The 17,677-nt window shown below is 39.5% G+C and overlaps 2 protein-coding genes across 3 annotated transcripts in view; one reads left to right on the forward strand and one right to left on the reverse strand.

Moving 5' to 3' along the window:
• Positions 1-925: 925 nt before the first annotated feature.
• The window catches only part of Abcd1 (ATP binding cassette subfamily D), a 214,574-nt gene continuing 197,822 nt past the window's right edge, over positions 926-17,677 (reverse strand). For both annotated transcript variants that reach the window (XM_017612434.1, XM_017612433.1), the window contains 2 exons: positions 1,210-1,335; positions 926-1,142 (listed from right to left, as the gene is read on the reverse strand). In XM_017612434.1, the coding sequence (XP_017467923.1) occupies positions 1,055-1,142; positions 1,210-1,335 (214 nt within the window). In that variant the 3' untranslated portion in view covers positions 926-1,054. The remainder of the gene's footprint in view (positions 1,143-1,209; positions 1,336-17,677) is intronic.
• LOC108360223 (palmitoyltransferase ZDHHC15-like) lies at positions 11,971-17,660 on the forward strand. Its single transcript, XM_017612435.1, has 2 exons — positions 11,971-14,327; positions 14,393-17,660. The coding sequence occupies exon 2, from the start codon at positions 14,483-14,485 to the stop codon at positions 15,467-15,469; it is 987 nt and encodes a 328-aa protein (XP_017467924.1). The 5' UTR covers positions 11,971-14,327; positions 14,393-14,482; the 3' UTR covers positions 15,470-17,660.

Here is a 17,677-nt window from a genome sequence, read left to right on the forward strand (position 1 = left end):
CTCTTCAGCTTTTTAAATTTGAACGTACATGCGGTACAAGCCCACTATTTTAGGTACATTTAGAAAGTAGAAAAATAACTTATCGGGGATTTTGTCTTACTTTCATAGGCATTTAAACGCGTTTTCTAGTGTGGGAATCCTTTCCAATAGCCTTCCTTACAGGGCACATTAGGTCAAATGATAACTTTTTCTGTGCGAAATTAATAGCAGCTAAAATATAGCATTATTTTAATGTAATAGGATGGAAACCGTTAAAAAAGTGTAAAGTCAGTAAATAAAATGTAAAAACATGACTTGGCTTTCGTAAAACAGACTTTTATGTGTTCAAATGATGAGTATATGAGACATTCTTTTTCATATCGGACACCAAATTCGGTGTCACACTTTGGCTTCACATTGGCTTAAAATTTTTTTTATGGGTTCTATACATGAAATAAGCTGACTCGTGTCGAGATGGTTTATTTTGTGAGAATCACCAATCTTTTATAATTTTTTTTTTAAATTTAAGTTAAGATATATTTGGTAAGGTGTTAAACATCGGGTTTTTGCAAAAAGTAAAATTTTATTTCGGATTCCGATAGAATATCCAGATATAGGTCTTGTTCGAGTTGCAATCACAACCGCAGTGTTGTGCGAATTATTAAAATATCCCGTTCTGTGTGAATTTCTAGCAATGTATTATCAGTTGGGCAGTTGCAACAATGTTGCCATTTTTCATCAGTACGGCAGTAATGNAAATATTATTATTATTCTGCTGTTTCTTCTTTGCGATAAATTAATAAATCCTGCGGTAGTAACTACATTAACACGTGTCACTTTTGAATTCTGTTCTGATGTTCTGATGTTCACATTTTTACGGTTAATTAAAATATGTGTAAAAAAAAAACTTACAAAACTCAGACCGATCGAATAAATATGTGAAACGTTGTGATGTGTCTAAAGTTTATTAAAAAGAAAAAGCACAATAGTGTTTCGCAAACAGATAAAAATAATTACAATTGAAATGTTTGTTTGTCGGAATATTCACATGTTCTTTTTTTTCAAACTAAAGGAACTAGGATTTTTGTTGCTCATTTGGTCCCATTTTACGAAAACTCCAACCACCTTGGCCATCGAACTCTAGAATATGCGTATGGAATTTCCTACAAAAAATAATTAAAATTTAAGCAAGATTTTGAATAGATGTGTTTGTATGTTAATATAAATTACCAAAGAGTTGGCCGATGCGTTATAGTCAACAACGTTATATCCATATTCTTTGCAATTTCATATATTGTACTTTCTACATCAATCGAAACTGCGCTCGTGCATTCGTCGAGTAAAGCATATCTTGGTCTAAAATATTACATGCAAATATATTAATAAACTGGTTAATTAAAGTTTCTTTATTACAGAGCGCCCGCAATAATGATAGAATAAAAGATAGCGCCAATCCATGACTCAATAATACAAGGTTCGATAAACTGACAGTTGTCTCTCTCGCACCGCTCCCTTAGCAGAGGCACCGTGTTGCTTCTTTGCAAATTTAAATGGAAACAGTGTAGCTTTGGTGTGAAATAAAGTACAAGCTTTTGTGCAATATGTTTATTTGTATATGCATATGAAGCATATTAACTGATGAAAACATAAACTGTTTTTAAATTGGATGTTTACATCAATCTCATAGTAGTCTTATTTTAATTTTGAGTCATTTTGCAATTTTTATACAGCTAAATAGCACATAAATTACGTAATTCACGTAGATATATCAATATTACGCTCAACATTTCGTTTAAAATGCCAGATTTCCTGCAAATACATTAGAATTTACAAAAGGAATTTCACTACTAATTGCCTACTGTGCGTACTTTTCTAGTACCATTTTCGCACCAAGAGATTTCATTCTTCCCCTTTCTCCGTCCTTCGTAAATGCTACCTTTTGTAAGGGAGTGTCAAACCGCAGCTGTCAATAATTATCTATTATTAATTATTATCTTATTATTAACTATTATCTATTATTGAATCATGGCGCCAATCGAGCTCAGAGCAATCGGGTATGACGACACAAAAGTGAGAGAATGAGAGAGAAAAGAAAAAGTTCTAAAGAAGAAGATGAAAAAGTGAGCATGTGGTGTGAAATACTGATGTAAAAGTTGGTAAACTTGTACCTACTCTTCAGCTTTTTAAATTTGAACGTACATGCGGTACAAGCCCACTATTTTAGGTACATTTAGAAAGTAGAAAAATAACTTATCGGGGATTTTGTCTTACTTTCATAGGCATTTAAACGCGTTTTCTAGTGTGGGAATCCTTTCCAATAGCCTTCCTTACAGGGCACATTAGGTCAAATGATAACTTTTTCTGTGCGAAATTAATAGCAGCTAAAATATAGCATTATTTTAATGTAATAGGATGGAAACCGTTAAAAAAGTGTAAAGTCAGTAAATAAAATGTAAAAACATGACTTGGCTTTCGTAAAACAGACTTTTATGTGTTCAAATGATGAGTATATGAGACATTCTTTTTCATATCGGACACCAAATTCGGTGTCACACTTTGGCTTCACATTGGCTTAAAATTTTTTTTATGGGTTCTATACATGAAATAAGCTGACTCGTGTCGAGATGGTTTATTTTGTGAGAATCACCAATCTTTTATAATTTTTTTTGAAAATTTAAGTTAAGATATATTTGGTAAGGTGTTAAACATCGGGTTTTTGCAAAAAGTAAAATTTTATTTCGGATTCCGATAGAATATCCAGATATAGGTCTTGTTCGAGTTGCAATCACAACCGCAGTGTTGTGCGAATTATTAAAATATCCCGTTCTGTGTGAATTTCTAGCAATGTATTATCAGTTGGGCAGTTGCAACAATGTTGCCATTTTTCATCAGTACGGCAGTAATGCCGCTTTTATTACGTGCCTCGAACAGGCCCATAATACTTGTATGGCAAAATTTTTCTTTAAGGTGACAAACCCCTAGAAATGGGCGTGACAATTGCAGGACTAAAATTAGCAAAACGCAATTTTATTGCGGATTTCGGCAGTATTTACGCAGGTGGCGTCGCACGAAGATGGAGCGCACCAGCGTAAAGTTGATGTAACGAAAAATAAGAATAAATAAAAGACACAGTGGTTTTAGTACAGTGAAATCAAAGGTCGCTTTATTTGTAGGTATCTGTGCGTTTAAATACTTTCATACACAAGAATTGGCTTACCAAACGAGGTGTGACAACTGCGATATCTCCTTTCAGATGGTCTTCTAACAAGTGAAGAAGTGCTAACAAACGAAAAGGGATGTAGCCCACCGCACAGTAACTTTCGTTAAGTTTCCCCTCCAATAAGTTACCGTACAGTGGGGCTTATTGTTAGCGGCTGGAAAGATAGCCGTAACTTATATATGTGTTTGTGTGCTCTTACATCAAGTGACAAAACACGGATTAGGGTGGTGCAATATATTTAGGTCGCGGACCTAAACATAAAGGGTGAACACACCAAAACTGCGACACTTTGGGAAGCTTATAACCTACCCAAAACGAATTCGATATTTTGAAATTCAAATACCATAAGCTGACCACATGGCCTTAGTTGGACGTAGAAGAAATTTCATTTGAATTTGATTCCTAGTTGAGTTAAAAATGGCAACCGAGTTAGAAACGAGACAAACCATTTTGCACGAGTTTATAAATGATCCGGCCTTAAGTACACGTAAAATTGCTCAAAAATTAAAGATTGCACTATTCGACAGTTTGCAGGGTTTTAATCGGTACAAATAAGGCCTGGCAGTTACGAGAAAATCAGGGAGCGGGGGTTAGCATGGTCAAAGTGATAAAAACAGTGCTCGGAAGGTCCTCAGTGTGAAGTCCAAATTTCCAAAAAACCACATGGTTTGGCAAGCTATTTAATCCTGTGGCCGTAAGAGGAGCCCTTTTTCCCATCCGGGACAATGAATGATAAAGTTTATCGGGATGAGTCAAAAGGCGTCTTCTGTCGTTTATCAACAGATAAGGAGTAGGCCACTGTTCTAGGCGGACATGGCAACCTGCCACTATGCCAAGGACACATTGCCGTGGTATAATGCAAATAACATCAATTTTGCACCTCACGACTGCAATCCACCCAATAGCCCAGAGCCACGTCCTATTGGGGATTATTGGCCAATTGTCAAAGAAATCTTGCAGAAAACAGTTGAAACAGTGAAAAATACTGAAGAGTGCAAAACAAAGTAGTTGTGCGCATCGCGTAAAGTCGATGATGTAGTCGTGCAGAACATTATGTCGCGTGGGCGATGAAAATACCGATCACTTGCATATGGAGCAAATAATAACTAATATTTTAACATTTTAATAACATCTAAACTTCCAAGTTATATAATATAAAAAAAATAATTTCAAAGCCTTCTAGTTTGTTTCTGGTAGTAATTTCTAAGTGTCGCAGTTTTGGTGTGTTCACCCTTTACCGGCCCTGTTGAAAGCAACATTGTTTAATGGCAACACTAAATTGCAAAATCAACTTTCGTTAAGTTCATTAATACGTGGCATATTTTAATTGGCTATTGTATTCAGCTATTTAACTTTGTTGTCTGACATTCCTAACTGTCATTTTTTTTTTTCATATATAAAAACCTGTACATAGAATATGTTTTCTACTACTTCTTCGTTCGTTTAATATTGCAAATAAAACATTTACATATACTTGCTTAATTGACCTCGCCCGTGTATTGATTTAACAGGTTATGGGCCCAGCGTGGTTCAATTAAATAAGAGTTAATTAAAGAAAATACAAAGTTGCAATTAGAAAAGTTAATCGTAATTAATTAAATAAAATGACTGAGGAATCCATCCATATTTCCCACCGGCTAAACAACAGCAACTACAGATTGTGGAAGTTCAATGTCGATGCGGTGTTAAAAGGCCATGGACTACTAGGAATAGTACAAGGGACATCGAAACTCAATGATTCGGTCTCCCAAGATCAAAAGGATTTATGGATGAAGCGTGACGGTAAGGCCATGGGAATCCTTATTACTTCTATCGAAAAAGATCAAGCCAACCATGTGCTGTCATGTACCAGTTCGAACGAAGTCTACGATAAGTTGAGAAATATCCACGACAAACAAAGTGAAGTCAAGGTTATGTGCCTTTATGAAGAATATTTCTCGCTACGAATGCAGGAAGACGAGTCAGTTGCAGCATATGTGTCGAAGGTATCATCCTTGGCGGCAGAAATAGAGGCACAAGGAGAAAAGCTATCCGACAATATTAAGATGGTACGAATCATAAGCAGTTTGCCATCAAGGTACCAAAACTTCAAAACCGTGTGGTACAACGTAAAGGAAGGCAGAACTATAGAAAATTTGATGGCAAAGCTACAATTAGAAGAAGATCAATTCAAGAAGAATAGCAATGCAGAAGTTACAGAAGCTGCGTTTAATGCAAAGTCGGGAAAATTCAAGAAGTCAATCGCCGAACGAAAGCGCACATCAAAATGCAATTTTTGTAATAAAATTGGACACTGGGAGAGAGAATGCCGTGCAAAGAAAAGACAAATCAAACAAAAAGACGAAGGCAACAAGCAGAAAGACAAAAACGGTGATGAGGTAGCATTTATTGCGTCAACGTCAGATGTTATGTCAGCTCCATATAGTGACGTGTGGATCGCTGACTCAGGTGCTACAGAGCACATGACTTCACGCAAAGAGTGGTTCGCAGATTTACAGATGTAAAACTCAGACCGGTATGTTTACATTGCAAATAATGAGAAACTCCCCATTAGAGGTTTCGGTACTATACAAATATATGCCCTGGTAAACAACAAGTGGATACCTCGTGTCCTCACAAATGTACAATACGTCCCTCAACTACGGCAAAACCTGTTTTCTACTGGGTCAGCAACAACAAAAGGCTTCTCGATGTTAATCGAATCCAAATCTTGTGTGTTGATGGATAAAAACAAAAATAAGTTGGCATCGGGCACTCGTGACTCTAAAAATCAATTTAGAATGATGTTTATACAGCGAAATGATTATGCAGAAAACTCAGCACAACTTGATACACTGCAACAATGGCATTGCAGACTTGGACACATAAATACAGCAACAATAAAAACCATGTGTAATAAACATTTAGCTGATGGTATTAATGTGACGGACAAAAGCGATTTCTTTTGTGAAGATTGCAAGCGAGGAAAAATGCATCGGTCATCACATGGAGCTGCAGAAAAGCGCAAAGCAAATAAATGCGAGGACTTTCACATGGATTTATGCGGCCCTATGCCTGAGCCTGGTGTTGGTGGAGTTCGCTATTTCATGTTGCTTAAGGATGAAAGCACATGTTTCAGGTATGTTTATTTTTTATCTAATAAATCTGAAGTGCTCCAAAAACTGAAATGTTTCATTTCTATGGTACGCAACATGACTGGCGAAACTGTGAAATATATTCGGTGCGACAACGGCACGGAGTTTATGAATAAAGACGTCGCCGAGCTGCTGGCGAACAATGGTATTGTTCTGGAGAGGATCTCGCCGTACACCCCGGAGCAAAACGGTTTCATCGAAAGGGAAAATAGGACCGTTCAAGAATCCATGAATACCATGTTGCTGGCAAGCGGTTTAAACAAAACTTTGTGGCCTGAAGCCGTAAGAACGGCAGTATATATTCTTAATCGATCAGCATTGGCAAATCGGTTAAAAACGCCATTCGAAAGCTGGTTTGGTAGAAAGCCAGATTTGAGTCACTTGAAGGTTTTTGGCACCGAATGCATGGTCTACCTTCCCAAACAGCTCGGAAGAAAAAAGTGGGACGCCAAAGCAAAGAAGATGTTCTTAGTTGGTTATGAACCTTCGTCAAAAAATTTTCGTCTGTACGATCAAGAGACAGCTAAGGTAGTTATTAGCTGCAACGTCGTTTTCAACGAAAAGCTAATAGGAGTTGGACCTTTTCACGATGAGGACGACGAAGAAACAAACAATCTTAGCCATGAACAACAACAAGATGAAAACGTTTTTTCACCTTTTCGACAGCATATATCTAGCACACCAAAGGCTTCGATGAAAACGGAAGCATCAACAACCGACGCGTCGACTACACCTACCAATTCTGCATCTACTGATTCAAGTATTGACGCAAGAGAGCACAAGCGGTATGGCCTACGGAAAGAAGTTGTACCCCCTCAACGTTTTGGTTACGATTACATGGGCTGTTTTGCAGCTATCCCAGAACCGGATTCATATGATGACGCGGTGAATTCGGAATATGCAGAAAACTGGAAAGTGGCTATAAACGAGGAAATAAGCTCCCTTGAGCTTAATCATACTTGGGATTTGGTCGAAAAACCCTGTGATAAAAATATTGTAGGCTGCAAATGGGTGTTTAAAATTAAATGAATACTAAATCAAAAACCAGTATTTAAAGCACGATTAGTGGCCAAAGGTTACTCGCAAGAACCTGGTATAGACTATAAGGAGACATATTCGCCAGTAGTGCGATATGATTCAGTGAGAGTTGCCATGGCGATAGCTGCTTTTGAAGATATGGAGATGATGCAATTTGATGTAAAAACTGCGTTTTTATATGGCGACCTCAGTGAGGAAATTTATATGAGTATTCCAAAAGGCATCAATGTTACTTCCGGTAATAATTTAGTTTTGCGTCTCAAAAAGGGTCTTTACGGCCTTAAGCAAGCCTCTCGTAATTGGAACTCAGAATTTACTGATTTTTTTACAAACGTATAAAATGAAGCAATCCAGATCCGACCTTTGTGTCTTTTATGGGAGTATTCAAAATCGTAAGATTATTTTGCTTCTATATGTTGATGATGGGTTGATAATATCTCCTAGCAAAACTGCTTTAAATTTATTTATTGAAAAATTGTCAAGCAATTTTCGTATCACTTATGGTGAAAACAATTACTATGTTGGACTTGAAATTCACAGAGACAGATTAAATAAAACTATTAAAATCTGGCAGCGTCCCTATATATTAAAAATACTTAAAAGATTTAACATGGATGATGCAAAAGATATTTCAACACCAAGTGACAGTAATGTGTATCTTTCGAAATCTAGCGAGGAAGGCAATGTAAAATATCCATTCAGAGAAGCTGTGGGCTGTTTGATGTTTGCAGCTACTGTATCCAGACCTGATATTTCGTATGCAGTTGGCGAAGTTAGTAAATTCACCGAAAATCCTAAAAACTGTCATGTACAAGCCGTCAAGAGGATATTTCGTTACTTGAAAGCGACAATAGACTACTGCATAGAGTACAGATCAGGTAATGCTCTTCAATTTTAAGGCTATTCTGATGCAGATTTCGCTCGTGACATCGATACAAGGCGATCTACAACAGGCTATGCGTTTCTCATAAACGACAGTGTCGTAACCTGGAGGAGCCATCGTCAAAAAACGGTTACTTTGTCCACAACGGAAGCCGAGTGTATGGCCGCGTGCGAAGGGGTCAAGGAGTTAATTTGGCTTCAACAACTTCTATCTGATGTTGGTTACGTTCAATATTCACCTACGATTCTTAACGTCGATAATCAGGGTGCAATTCGACTTATAGGAAATCCGGGATTGCATCACGGTACGAAGCATATTGATATAAGGCTGCATTTCATCAGGGAGCTACAAAAGAATAAAGCTGTTGAATTCAAATATGTCAACACTGAGCTGCAACGTGCTGATATATTTACGAAGCCCTTAACAAGTCAACGTTTTAAGAGTAATTTAAAGCTTTTAGGGATGTCGCATTTAAACAATGAGTGAGAGTGTTGAAAGCAACATTGTTTAATGGGAACACTAAATTGCAAAATCAACTTTCGTTAAGTTCATTAATACGTGGCATGTTTTAATTGGCTATTGTATTCAGCTATTTAACTTTGTTGTCTGACATTCCTAACTGTCATTTTTTTTTTCATATATAAAAACCTGTACATAGAATATTTTTTCTANCCCTATATATTAAAAATACTTAAGAGATTTAACATGGATGATGCAAAAGATATTTCAACACCAAGTGACAGTAATGTGTATCTTTCGAAATCTAGCGAGGAAGGCAATGTAAAATATCCATTCAGAGAAGCTGTGGGCTGTTTGATGTTTGCAGCTACTGTATCCAGACCTGATATTTCGTATGCAGTTGGCGAAGTTAGTAAATTCACCGAAAATCCTAAAAACTGTCATGTACAAGCCGTCAAGAGGATATTTCGTTACTTGAAAGCGACAATAGACTACTGCATAGAGTACAGATCAGGTAATGCTCTTCAATTTTAAGGCTATTCTGATGCAGATTTCGCTCGTGACATCGATACAAGGCGATCTACAACAGGCTATGCGTTTCTCATAAACGACAGTGTCGTAACCTGGAGGAGCCATCGTCAAAAAACGGTTACTTTGTCCACAACGGAAGCCGAGTGTATGGCCGCGTGCGAAGGGGTCAAGGAGTTAATTTGGCTTCAACAACTTCTATCTGATGTTGGTTACGTTCAATATTCACCTACGATTCTTAACGTCGATAATCAGGGTGCAATTCGACTTATAGGAAATCCGGGATTGCATCACGGTACGAAGCATATTGATATAAGGCTGCATTTCATCAGGGAGCTACAAAAGAATAAAGCTGTTGAATTCAAATATGTCAACACTGAGCTGCAACGTGCTGATATATTTACGAAGCCCTTAACAAGTCAACGTTTTAAGAGTAATTTAAAGCTTTTAGGGATGTCGCATTTAAACAATGAGTGAGAGTGTTGAAAGCAACATTGTTTAATGGGAACACTAAATTGCAAAATCAACTTTCGTTAAGTTCATTAATACGTGGCATGTTTTAATTGGCTATTGTATTCAGCTATTTAACTTTGTTGTCTGACATTCCTAACTGTCATTTTTTTTTTCATATATAAAAACCTGTACATAGAATATTTTTTCTACTACTTCTTCGTTCGTTTAATATTGCAAATAAAACATTTACATATACTTGCTTAATTGACCTCGCCCGTGTATTGATTTAACAGGCCCCCTTGCGGTAAGCAAGCTGAGAAAAAAAAGGAGTCGCGTCTCAACCGTCACACGCACGTGAGGAAAACCTCAAGGACTAACTATAATATGCAGAGCCGATTTTGTACTGCGCGGGTCTGCTTATTCGCCAACGCTTTCGTCGCGACCGGCTCATCTGAGGCTGTGGAGAAAAGGACATTGTTAATTGAAACAGACGTGGTTTGGAATTTCAATGCACTTTTTTATTTAAATTTTAAGGTCTGTGTGTGTGATGAGTGTGTGTGCATGTGTGGTTTTGTTTTCTTAATCTCTACTTTTATGGTTGGCAGGCTCCCGAAACAACCAGACCGTATATGGTCGCCTGGACCAGGAGACCACACACGGTGGATGGGGGGTCCCGCTCACCATCATCTGCGCATGCAAATCGAGGCCCAGTGTGAGGCGTATTGGTGACGCGCGAAAGAACTGCGGATCCGCCAAGCGCATGAACTGGAAAGGCGCCGCGACCTTAGGGTCCACGTTCGAAGGTGGACTCATACGTATGTGGTGGTCCAGCACGACCGCTTGCGTCGTAATCCGGTCGGAGTTGCCGTATCTTCTACGCGTGGCGATCGTGCAACGCTGAAGTCGTCCGGACCCATTGCGTTCCAGCTGGAGATCTCTCACTAGTTCCGAATCAACCAACGAGTTCGGTGCGCAAGGGTCAATCATTGCGCGGACCAAATGAAGGCGGCCCCTTGCTTCAATCCTCACTATTGCGGTCGGCGCGATGGGTATAAGCGCACGAATAATTGGCGTTGGTATTGCGCTTTGCGTTAGGCGGCCTGTTCGGAAGCCGGTAGGTGGAACGTGTTGTAGGGCACGATTACCATTTTTGTTCTCGTCGGAGCGGTTTTTGCGGTATGGTGTTGATTTTCGTAGTCTGGGCGATCGCTTAGACGAGCGGAAAGGACGAGTTTCCGCGCCGTCGCGTCGTTGCTGCTTACGCTGTGATCGTGATGACGGGCGGAAAGGACTTGTTTCTGCGCCGCCGTGTTGTCGCCAGTTATGTTGTGGACGCGTTTGCGAGCGGAAAGAACGAGTTTCCGCGTCGCGCCAGTTGTATTGTGCGCGGGTTGGCGAGCGGAAAGGACGAGTTTCCGCGTCGCCCTCGCGTGGTGGTAACTGGTCTAATCGTCTGGGGGTGTCAGTTCCCGAGGTGCGCTCTTCTCGCTCATGTGGGAAAGAGTCGAACCTCTCTAATCCCTCCACTTCCTCCACTTCGACCTGCTGCGCCCACGACTTCGTCTGCTCCGGAACGTCGATAGAGAGTGCCCCGTCCGAGCTCTCGCCGTCGTTGATCGCGTTCGCTGGTTGTCTTTGGTCTTCGCAGTCATCGAGATGGAGCGAGGTGTGATGCTTTTCGCGACATCGGTGGCATCGATCCTTGCTGCTGCACATGTCGAGGCGGTGGAACGGCGAGAGGCAGTTTGGGCAGTATTTATGCAGCAGGACTGCACGAAACCTTGCTTCGACCGCTTTGCCGTGGTAAAGGGGGCATAGTCAAATGACATGAGCTCCGCCGCATACCCGGCATGGAACAGTAAATTTGTCAGCGCGTTCTTCCGCATGAGCGCGATTGGCCGAGAAACGAGTCATTCTGTAAATGTGTCTCGTAGTTATGCCCGTAGGTGCAAAAAAAGAGAATCTTCAAAAATTTACATACTGTTGTTAGTTGGGTGGCAAGTGGCGAAAATCTTTGATTGTATAGCTCAGATTTGAAAGTACATTTTGCTATACTTATGTATGTATGTACATCCTTTTCCGTTTATCTCTTAGTTGCAATTTACTTTAGCACCGAACACATTTTCGTTGGCAAGTTAGCTATCATTGCATCTTGTTTGATGCACATGGAAATTCTACGTAAAATATTGTAGGCGTGCAAATTCAGTATTATGCTTCATTAAAAAATGTTTTGTGTAAACTTGGCATTACTTACGGGTTTGNAGTGCAAATTCTGTATTATGCTTCATTAAAAAATGTTTTGTGTAAACTTGGCATTACTTACGGGTTTGACTTTTCAGAATTCTCCCCAGGTGGCGCTCATAACATTATACTACGACGCAGTGCCGTATTGTAGAACGAGGAAAAAAATTCGGCTTAGTTATTAATTTACGTGGGGTTTCCCTTTAGTTTTATTTGGTTTGTAAGAAATAAAGGAGAAAATTTGACAAAATTAGAAGCATCTCAGTTCTGAGCAAAGTATGAAGATCCCTTCGTTTCGACGATATAGGGGTTCTTATATCGTATACGATATAGCAAACTCCTGCCTTCTGGCAAGGTTGTTATGTGTCAGCTGTTTGTAGTTCTTTACGTTTCTCCGTGTCAATTCGTTTTGTTAAATTATTGGGAGATAGATTGTTTATTACATAAAGATGGCGCATCCCGAGGAAGGATAGGAAAAACATCAGTGTGAATATCCGCTAGGGCCATTCTTTGCTTTGGTTGAGTCGACAAGCGTAATTTAAGCAACAGTGATCCGCAGAGCTATAGGCTTTGTTTGTGTGACAGCGGGAATCGTGTAAGAGGTGCACGCAGAATGCTCGCCTAGCCGCCGAACTCAGTGGACACGGAAGTTCACATCCGAAAGCAGCTGTCTCAATGATTGGTGATGGAACGACTGATTTGGGGCAGCACATCCATCGAATTATGTTATTGGTTTTGGAGGCAGGATGACCGAGCACAGTCTTATATTATAGATGGTTCGTCCTGATGTGGTGTCACAATGAAGAAATGCCTTTTCACCCTACCTATCGCTAAAATAGGCTGTTGAAGGGCCTGCTAGCGCATAGGTTCGACATATATTGATAAATCGTTATGAAAGTCATATGGTGGCAACGTGACTTAGTGCCGCTTCAACATAATATGCATGTATATGTACTTAAGTAGATATGTATGTACTTGTTATATTGAATAATAAATGCTTTCAATAACGAAATATTCGCGACAACATTGTAGTTTCTGGGAACAAGTATAGATTTCGGAAAACCCTGAATTCATGGAATTGCAAAAGGAAATAAATTGTATTAATGGGCATTAGTAGAATGAAAATCTATAACTTGGGTTTTTGTGGAGATATGTAATGCATTATGGTGCATTTGAAAAGTTTGCAAACTCGATTTTCTGTTTAATTTTGTGTGTAGCCGGGGATGTGGTTTGACGACCTGGGCCTGCCACCCGAAAAAACTAAAGAATATGGAATCATTATACTGGCGGTCTCTCTTGCTAAATGCGTTAGAAACAGCTGCTTAATAATGTTGACGAAATTAACAGCCAGTTTAAAAAAAAAAATGAATTTGAAACCGTACTGAAAGGTGTATTCCACAAAGTGTGATTGACAGCTCAGGTAGGCTCTCTTTTAAGGTACTGTTATGCCAAAAAGTATAAACAAGCGATTCAGAATTCATAAAAATGTATTATTTTTTTGTTTCTTCTGAGCGCAATGTCAAATTCAATCACACTTTGTTGAATACATTCTGGCGGTACGTGAGAAAAAGGAGACATTTGATGGCTGTAAATGTTCTTGTTTGATATGATAACATGCTCTTCACGTACATAGACGTCAACGCAATTTATTGAACGTGCAAGCGCAAGGTAAGTACATAAGCATAACGTATAACCGAAAAAGTGGCACCTCTAATGGAATCAGAGGTGTTAAAAAATAGGGATAGCAACAAACTTCGCGATCTTCCTCAATGGCTGAGCTGTCGTTCATTTTTAACCATGAGGTAAGTGCAGCGGTATTATTCGTATTTGCCGTATTTTCTATTTTACACATTTGGTTAGTTCGCAATTCATATATTCGCTTGATTTTTTTCTTTTTACAGATGGAATGACGCCGCGACTTGTGTTTTTCTTTTCCTCCAGAAAAGTGAAGAGTGCTGGGGCAAAAATTTAGAAAACGAAAATTTAATTTCACTTTCACTACGTTAAACAACTATTTCCGTTTTGTAGCGAAGCAAATACCGCCCATCGGGTGAAGTCGAACACTCAAAATAAGATCTAGCTGAGAGGTGCTGGTGCGTGAAGGAGTAATGTCCAGACGGCAAATAACTCTTCCAATAATTGCCAGCAGTTCGATGTACTGCTATGCATGTAAATAGCAAAAGGGCATAAAGAGGAATTGTTAAAATAATAAGTACTCTGGGAGTGATTAAGTACATGAATTGGAGAAATAACCAGTCAAAGTTGAGAAGCGAATGTACAAAGTGTACTTATCTGTAGGTAGTGTAATACACGGCAAAATTATCGAACTTAGGTAAGCAACGCTTGCCAGCGCGCAGCATTGTGTTCCGACACACGCGACGTGAAGAGCTAAGTATTTTTGCTAAGTGAGGATGCAAAGTGCAGCTAGAAAATAATTAACCGTTTTCGTCTGGATAGACGCACTGCAGTTACATGCGAAAACTTTAGCCAACAAACAAAAGGTATTCTACGCCACCACCACACAAATCCCATCCACCTAACCAATTCATGCCAGCCGCTATGGGAAATTATGATAATGATGGCAAGAAGTCAACACCATGCGCCAATTGTATGGCGGCGTTTAAGTGGATACCAGTCATATTCATCTCCGCCGTTATTGCGTGGTCCTACTACGCTTATGTAGTACAACTTTGCTTATTATCCATTGACAACACCTTTGAAAAGATCGTTTTTCTCATATTCTATCATATAATATGCATGCTGTTTTTCTGGTCTTATTCGAATACCATATTTACACCAGTGGGTACAGTGCCATCAAATTGGCGCATACCTGAATCAGACACTGAACACATTTCCCATGCAGACACACAGGAACAACAAAAGCGAATTTTAGAAAACTTTGCCAAAACGCTGTCAGTCACAAATCGTACTTTAAATGGATCGGTGCGTTTTTGTGAAAAATGCAAAATAATCAAACCAGATTGCGCACATCACTGCAGTGTCTGTGGTTCCTGTGTACTCAAAATGGATCACCATTGTCCCTGGGTAAACAATTGTGTTAACTTTACAAATTACAAGTTTTTTGTACTCTTCTTGGGATATGCGCTACTATATTGTCTTTATGTGGCCTTAACATCGCTCGAATATTTTATACGCTTCTGGCGGGGTGATTTAAATGGTGGCATGGGTCGTTTTCACATATTGTTCCTGTTCTTTGTGTCGCTGATGTTTGCAATAAGTTTGGTGAGCCTCTTCGGTTATCACGTTTACTTGACGCTCATGAACCGCACAACGTTAGAGGCTTTCCGCGCGCCAATTTTTCGCATATGTGGTCTAGATAAGAATGGCTATAATTTGGGAAAGTATGCCAATTTCCAAGAAGTGTTCGGCGATAACTGGAGACTGTGGTTTTTGCCAGTATACACGCAAAAGCAGATTGGGGAGTGGCGTTTTTTTTGTTTCTGTTATATTACATATATCCACTTACTTTGGCTAAAGCAAAAAAAAAGGCAGCAGATCCCTTTGTTTCCCTAATTGAAATGTTTTCTGGTTATGCCCATCTAAAAAGACGAACACCAGAAGGAGGAATCCCAAGGCCGGATTATAAGAGTTTCATACCAGCTTATGATCCAATTAATTGGGAATACCTCTCTAAACGTAGCTGGGACATTGGAGGTTTTCGAGGAATGCACCAAGAGTCCAAACGAGCGGTTACAACTTCACGCGCTTTCTGGATATTGTAATATTTGTATGTAGCACATACATCAAGCGATTGGTTTTATTTATCACCGCCATACCTACATACATACGGGATTTTATTTAGTCGTGCTGCAACTAAAATGAAAGGACCTTCGTGAATTGCATCGTTCTTTTGGAGGTTGAGAAACGCCCGATTCTGGCTCTGTAGGTGGAAAGAGCTGGGTAGCGAACTTTCGTAATGGTGACGGTATACTAAAATATTTATTTGATATTCCACCGATGGTAGCTAATTTTCTGTGATTTATTGGTTTTATTCTAGGTGAACGAATTACAGCCTTTTCTAATAGCGTCAATACATATTATGACTGGTAAACGTAATGGTAGTGTGCAACGTAGTACTGTAGCGACCCATCGCTCCGATCCCTGTAGCAGATATGCCTGTGACCGCCAGAAAAGTAGCAGCAACGACGGCAACGACGTAATCGTTTGAGACCATGGTTGATGATCAGCACCAGCAGGTACTGGCGTTTGCAACGTATTGCTATGGGTGAGTGATGAAAGCTCTTTTATTTAAAGCTCCATTTTCATTCAAATTCTGTATTAATGCTGAACTGAAGGTGCGTCATCTACTTAGAGAATATAGAATATAGAAAGCCTATTACGAGCTGACCCGCATCTATCATCTGAAATTTCGGTATATACATACAAAGGGTATCGACGATCGTGTTTAAAGGTGTTATGCTTTCCTTTTATGACCTAATCAATGGAAGAAACGAGCCCGTTGGCAAAAATACGTATGCGACAGTGCCACCCCGATCAGTTCAACGTAGTCTGAACTAGGGATGTTTCGAATATCACATTTTCCACATTCGCGTATGCGAATGCGAATTTTCGGAAGGCGAATGTGTATAATAATATAAATATTTGCAACATCCCTGTTCTGAACATTGGCATACATATGTATGTAATGATTCTTCACTGCTGAACCCGAATGTAAAATATAAGGAAGTAGAAGTGCAAGCGTGTTGTTATTTTACCCATTGCACTGATTCCACAATATTGGAAGTGAGCTTGTGGCTTGTTCAACTGAGTAGTTGAATGAAAAATTAACGATGAGGCGGTATGGAAATATTCGATGCCAATTTCCCCCTCCCCCACAATTCAATCTGATAGGGAATTTACATGAGGCGATTTTACAGGCAACTTTTAGTTGAATGCAGCAGTTGAATGGTGTAAATGGCCTTTCCACTAATCGCTTTCAATGAAGTTGGTCCGCTGCCCACTTGAGTTCAACCTTTGGTTCAACCAATCGCCTGTGAAAGTTGAATCATGTAAATTCGCTTTAATCTAGTTTAATCGTAGGCTGATTATGCGTCTTGCATATTCTTTCTTATCTTTTCAAATTATTTGGTCTTGAAAATGTCAAATATTTTAATTTCTTTTTATACAACTTCAAAATTGCTCAAGTATTCATAGCGATAATTCTGTAGCTGGAATATTTGGCATTTTAGATGTGGGATTGCGTAGGGAGTAAGAAGTGGAATAGCTGGGTTTTGTGAAGTGGAATTAATAGTAAGGGAGTTTATTCAGATATTGTGCTGTTTTCGTTGCAGGGCGGAAGTAGGACCAATTTTGCAATTGGTCTTGTAATTTCTCCCTTAGCTGTGTCGATGTCGACTACTCTTACTAGGTTGTCGGAACCTGGGTGTAGCTTGACTATTCTGCCCAATCTCCATTCGTTTGGTGGCAGGTTTTCTTCTTTAACGACGACCAGGTCCCCTTGTTTTAAGTTGGTTTGTGGATGTTTCCACTTGATGCGTTTCTGCATCTCGGTGAGGTATTCCAGTTTCCATCTCCTACAAAATGTCTGATGTAGGGCCTTCAGTTTCTGCCATCGATTTACGATCGATTTCGGGTGGGGCAAGAAGATGCCCGCCGACTAGGAAATGACCTGGGGTAAGTGGCTCCAGGTCAGACGGTTCGTTTGAAGAGGGGCTTAGTGGTCGTGAGTTGAGACAAGACTCAATACGGCATAAGAGTGTG

The sequence above is a fragment of the Rhagoletis zephyria genome, unplaced genomic scaffold (genome assembly GCF_001687245.7).
Source record: "Rhagoletis zephyria isolate East Lansing unplaced genomic scaffold, Rhagoletis_zephyria_1.1 Rzeph_scaffold_00539, whole genome shotgun sequence".
NCBI lineage: Eukaryota > Metazoa > Arthropoda > Insecta > Diptera > Tephritidae > Rhagoletis > Rhagoletis zephyria.

What these genes read in the sequence shown, in the direction of transcription:
- LOC108360223 (XM_017612435.1), top strand. Translation starts at nt 14,483, where the DNA reads ATGCCAGCCGCTATGGGAAATTATGATAATGATGGCAAGAAGTCAACA.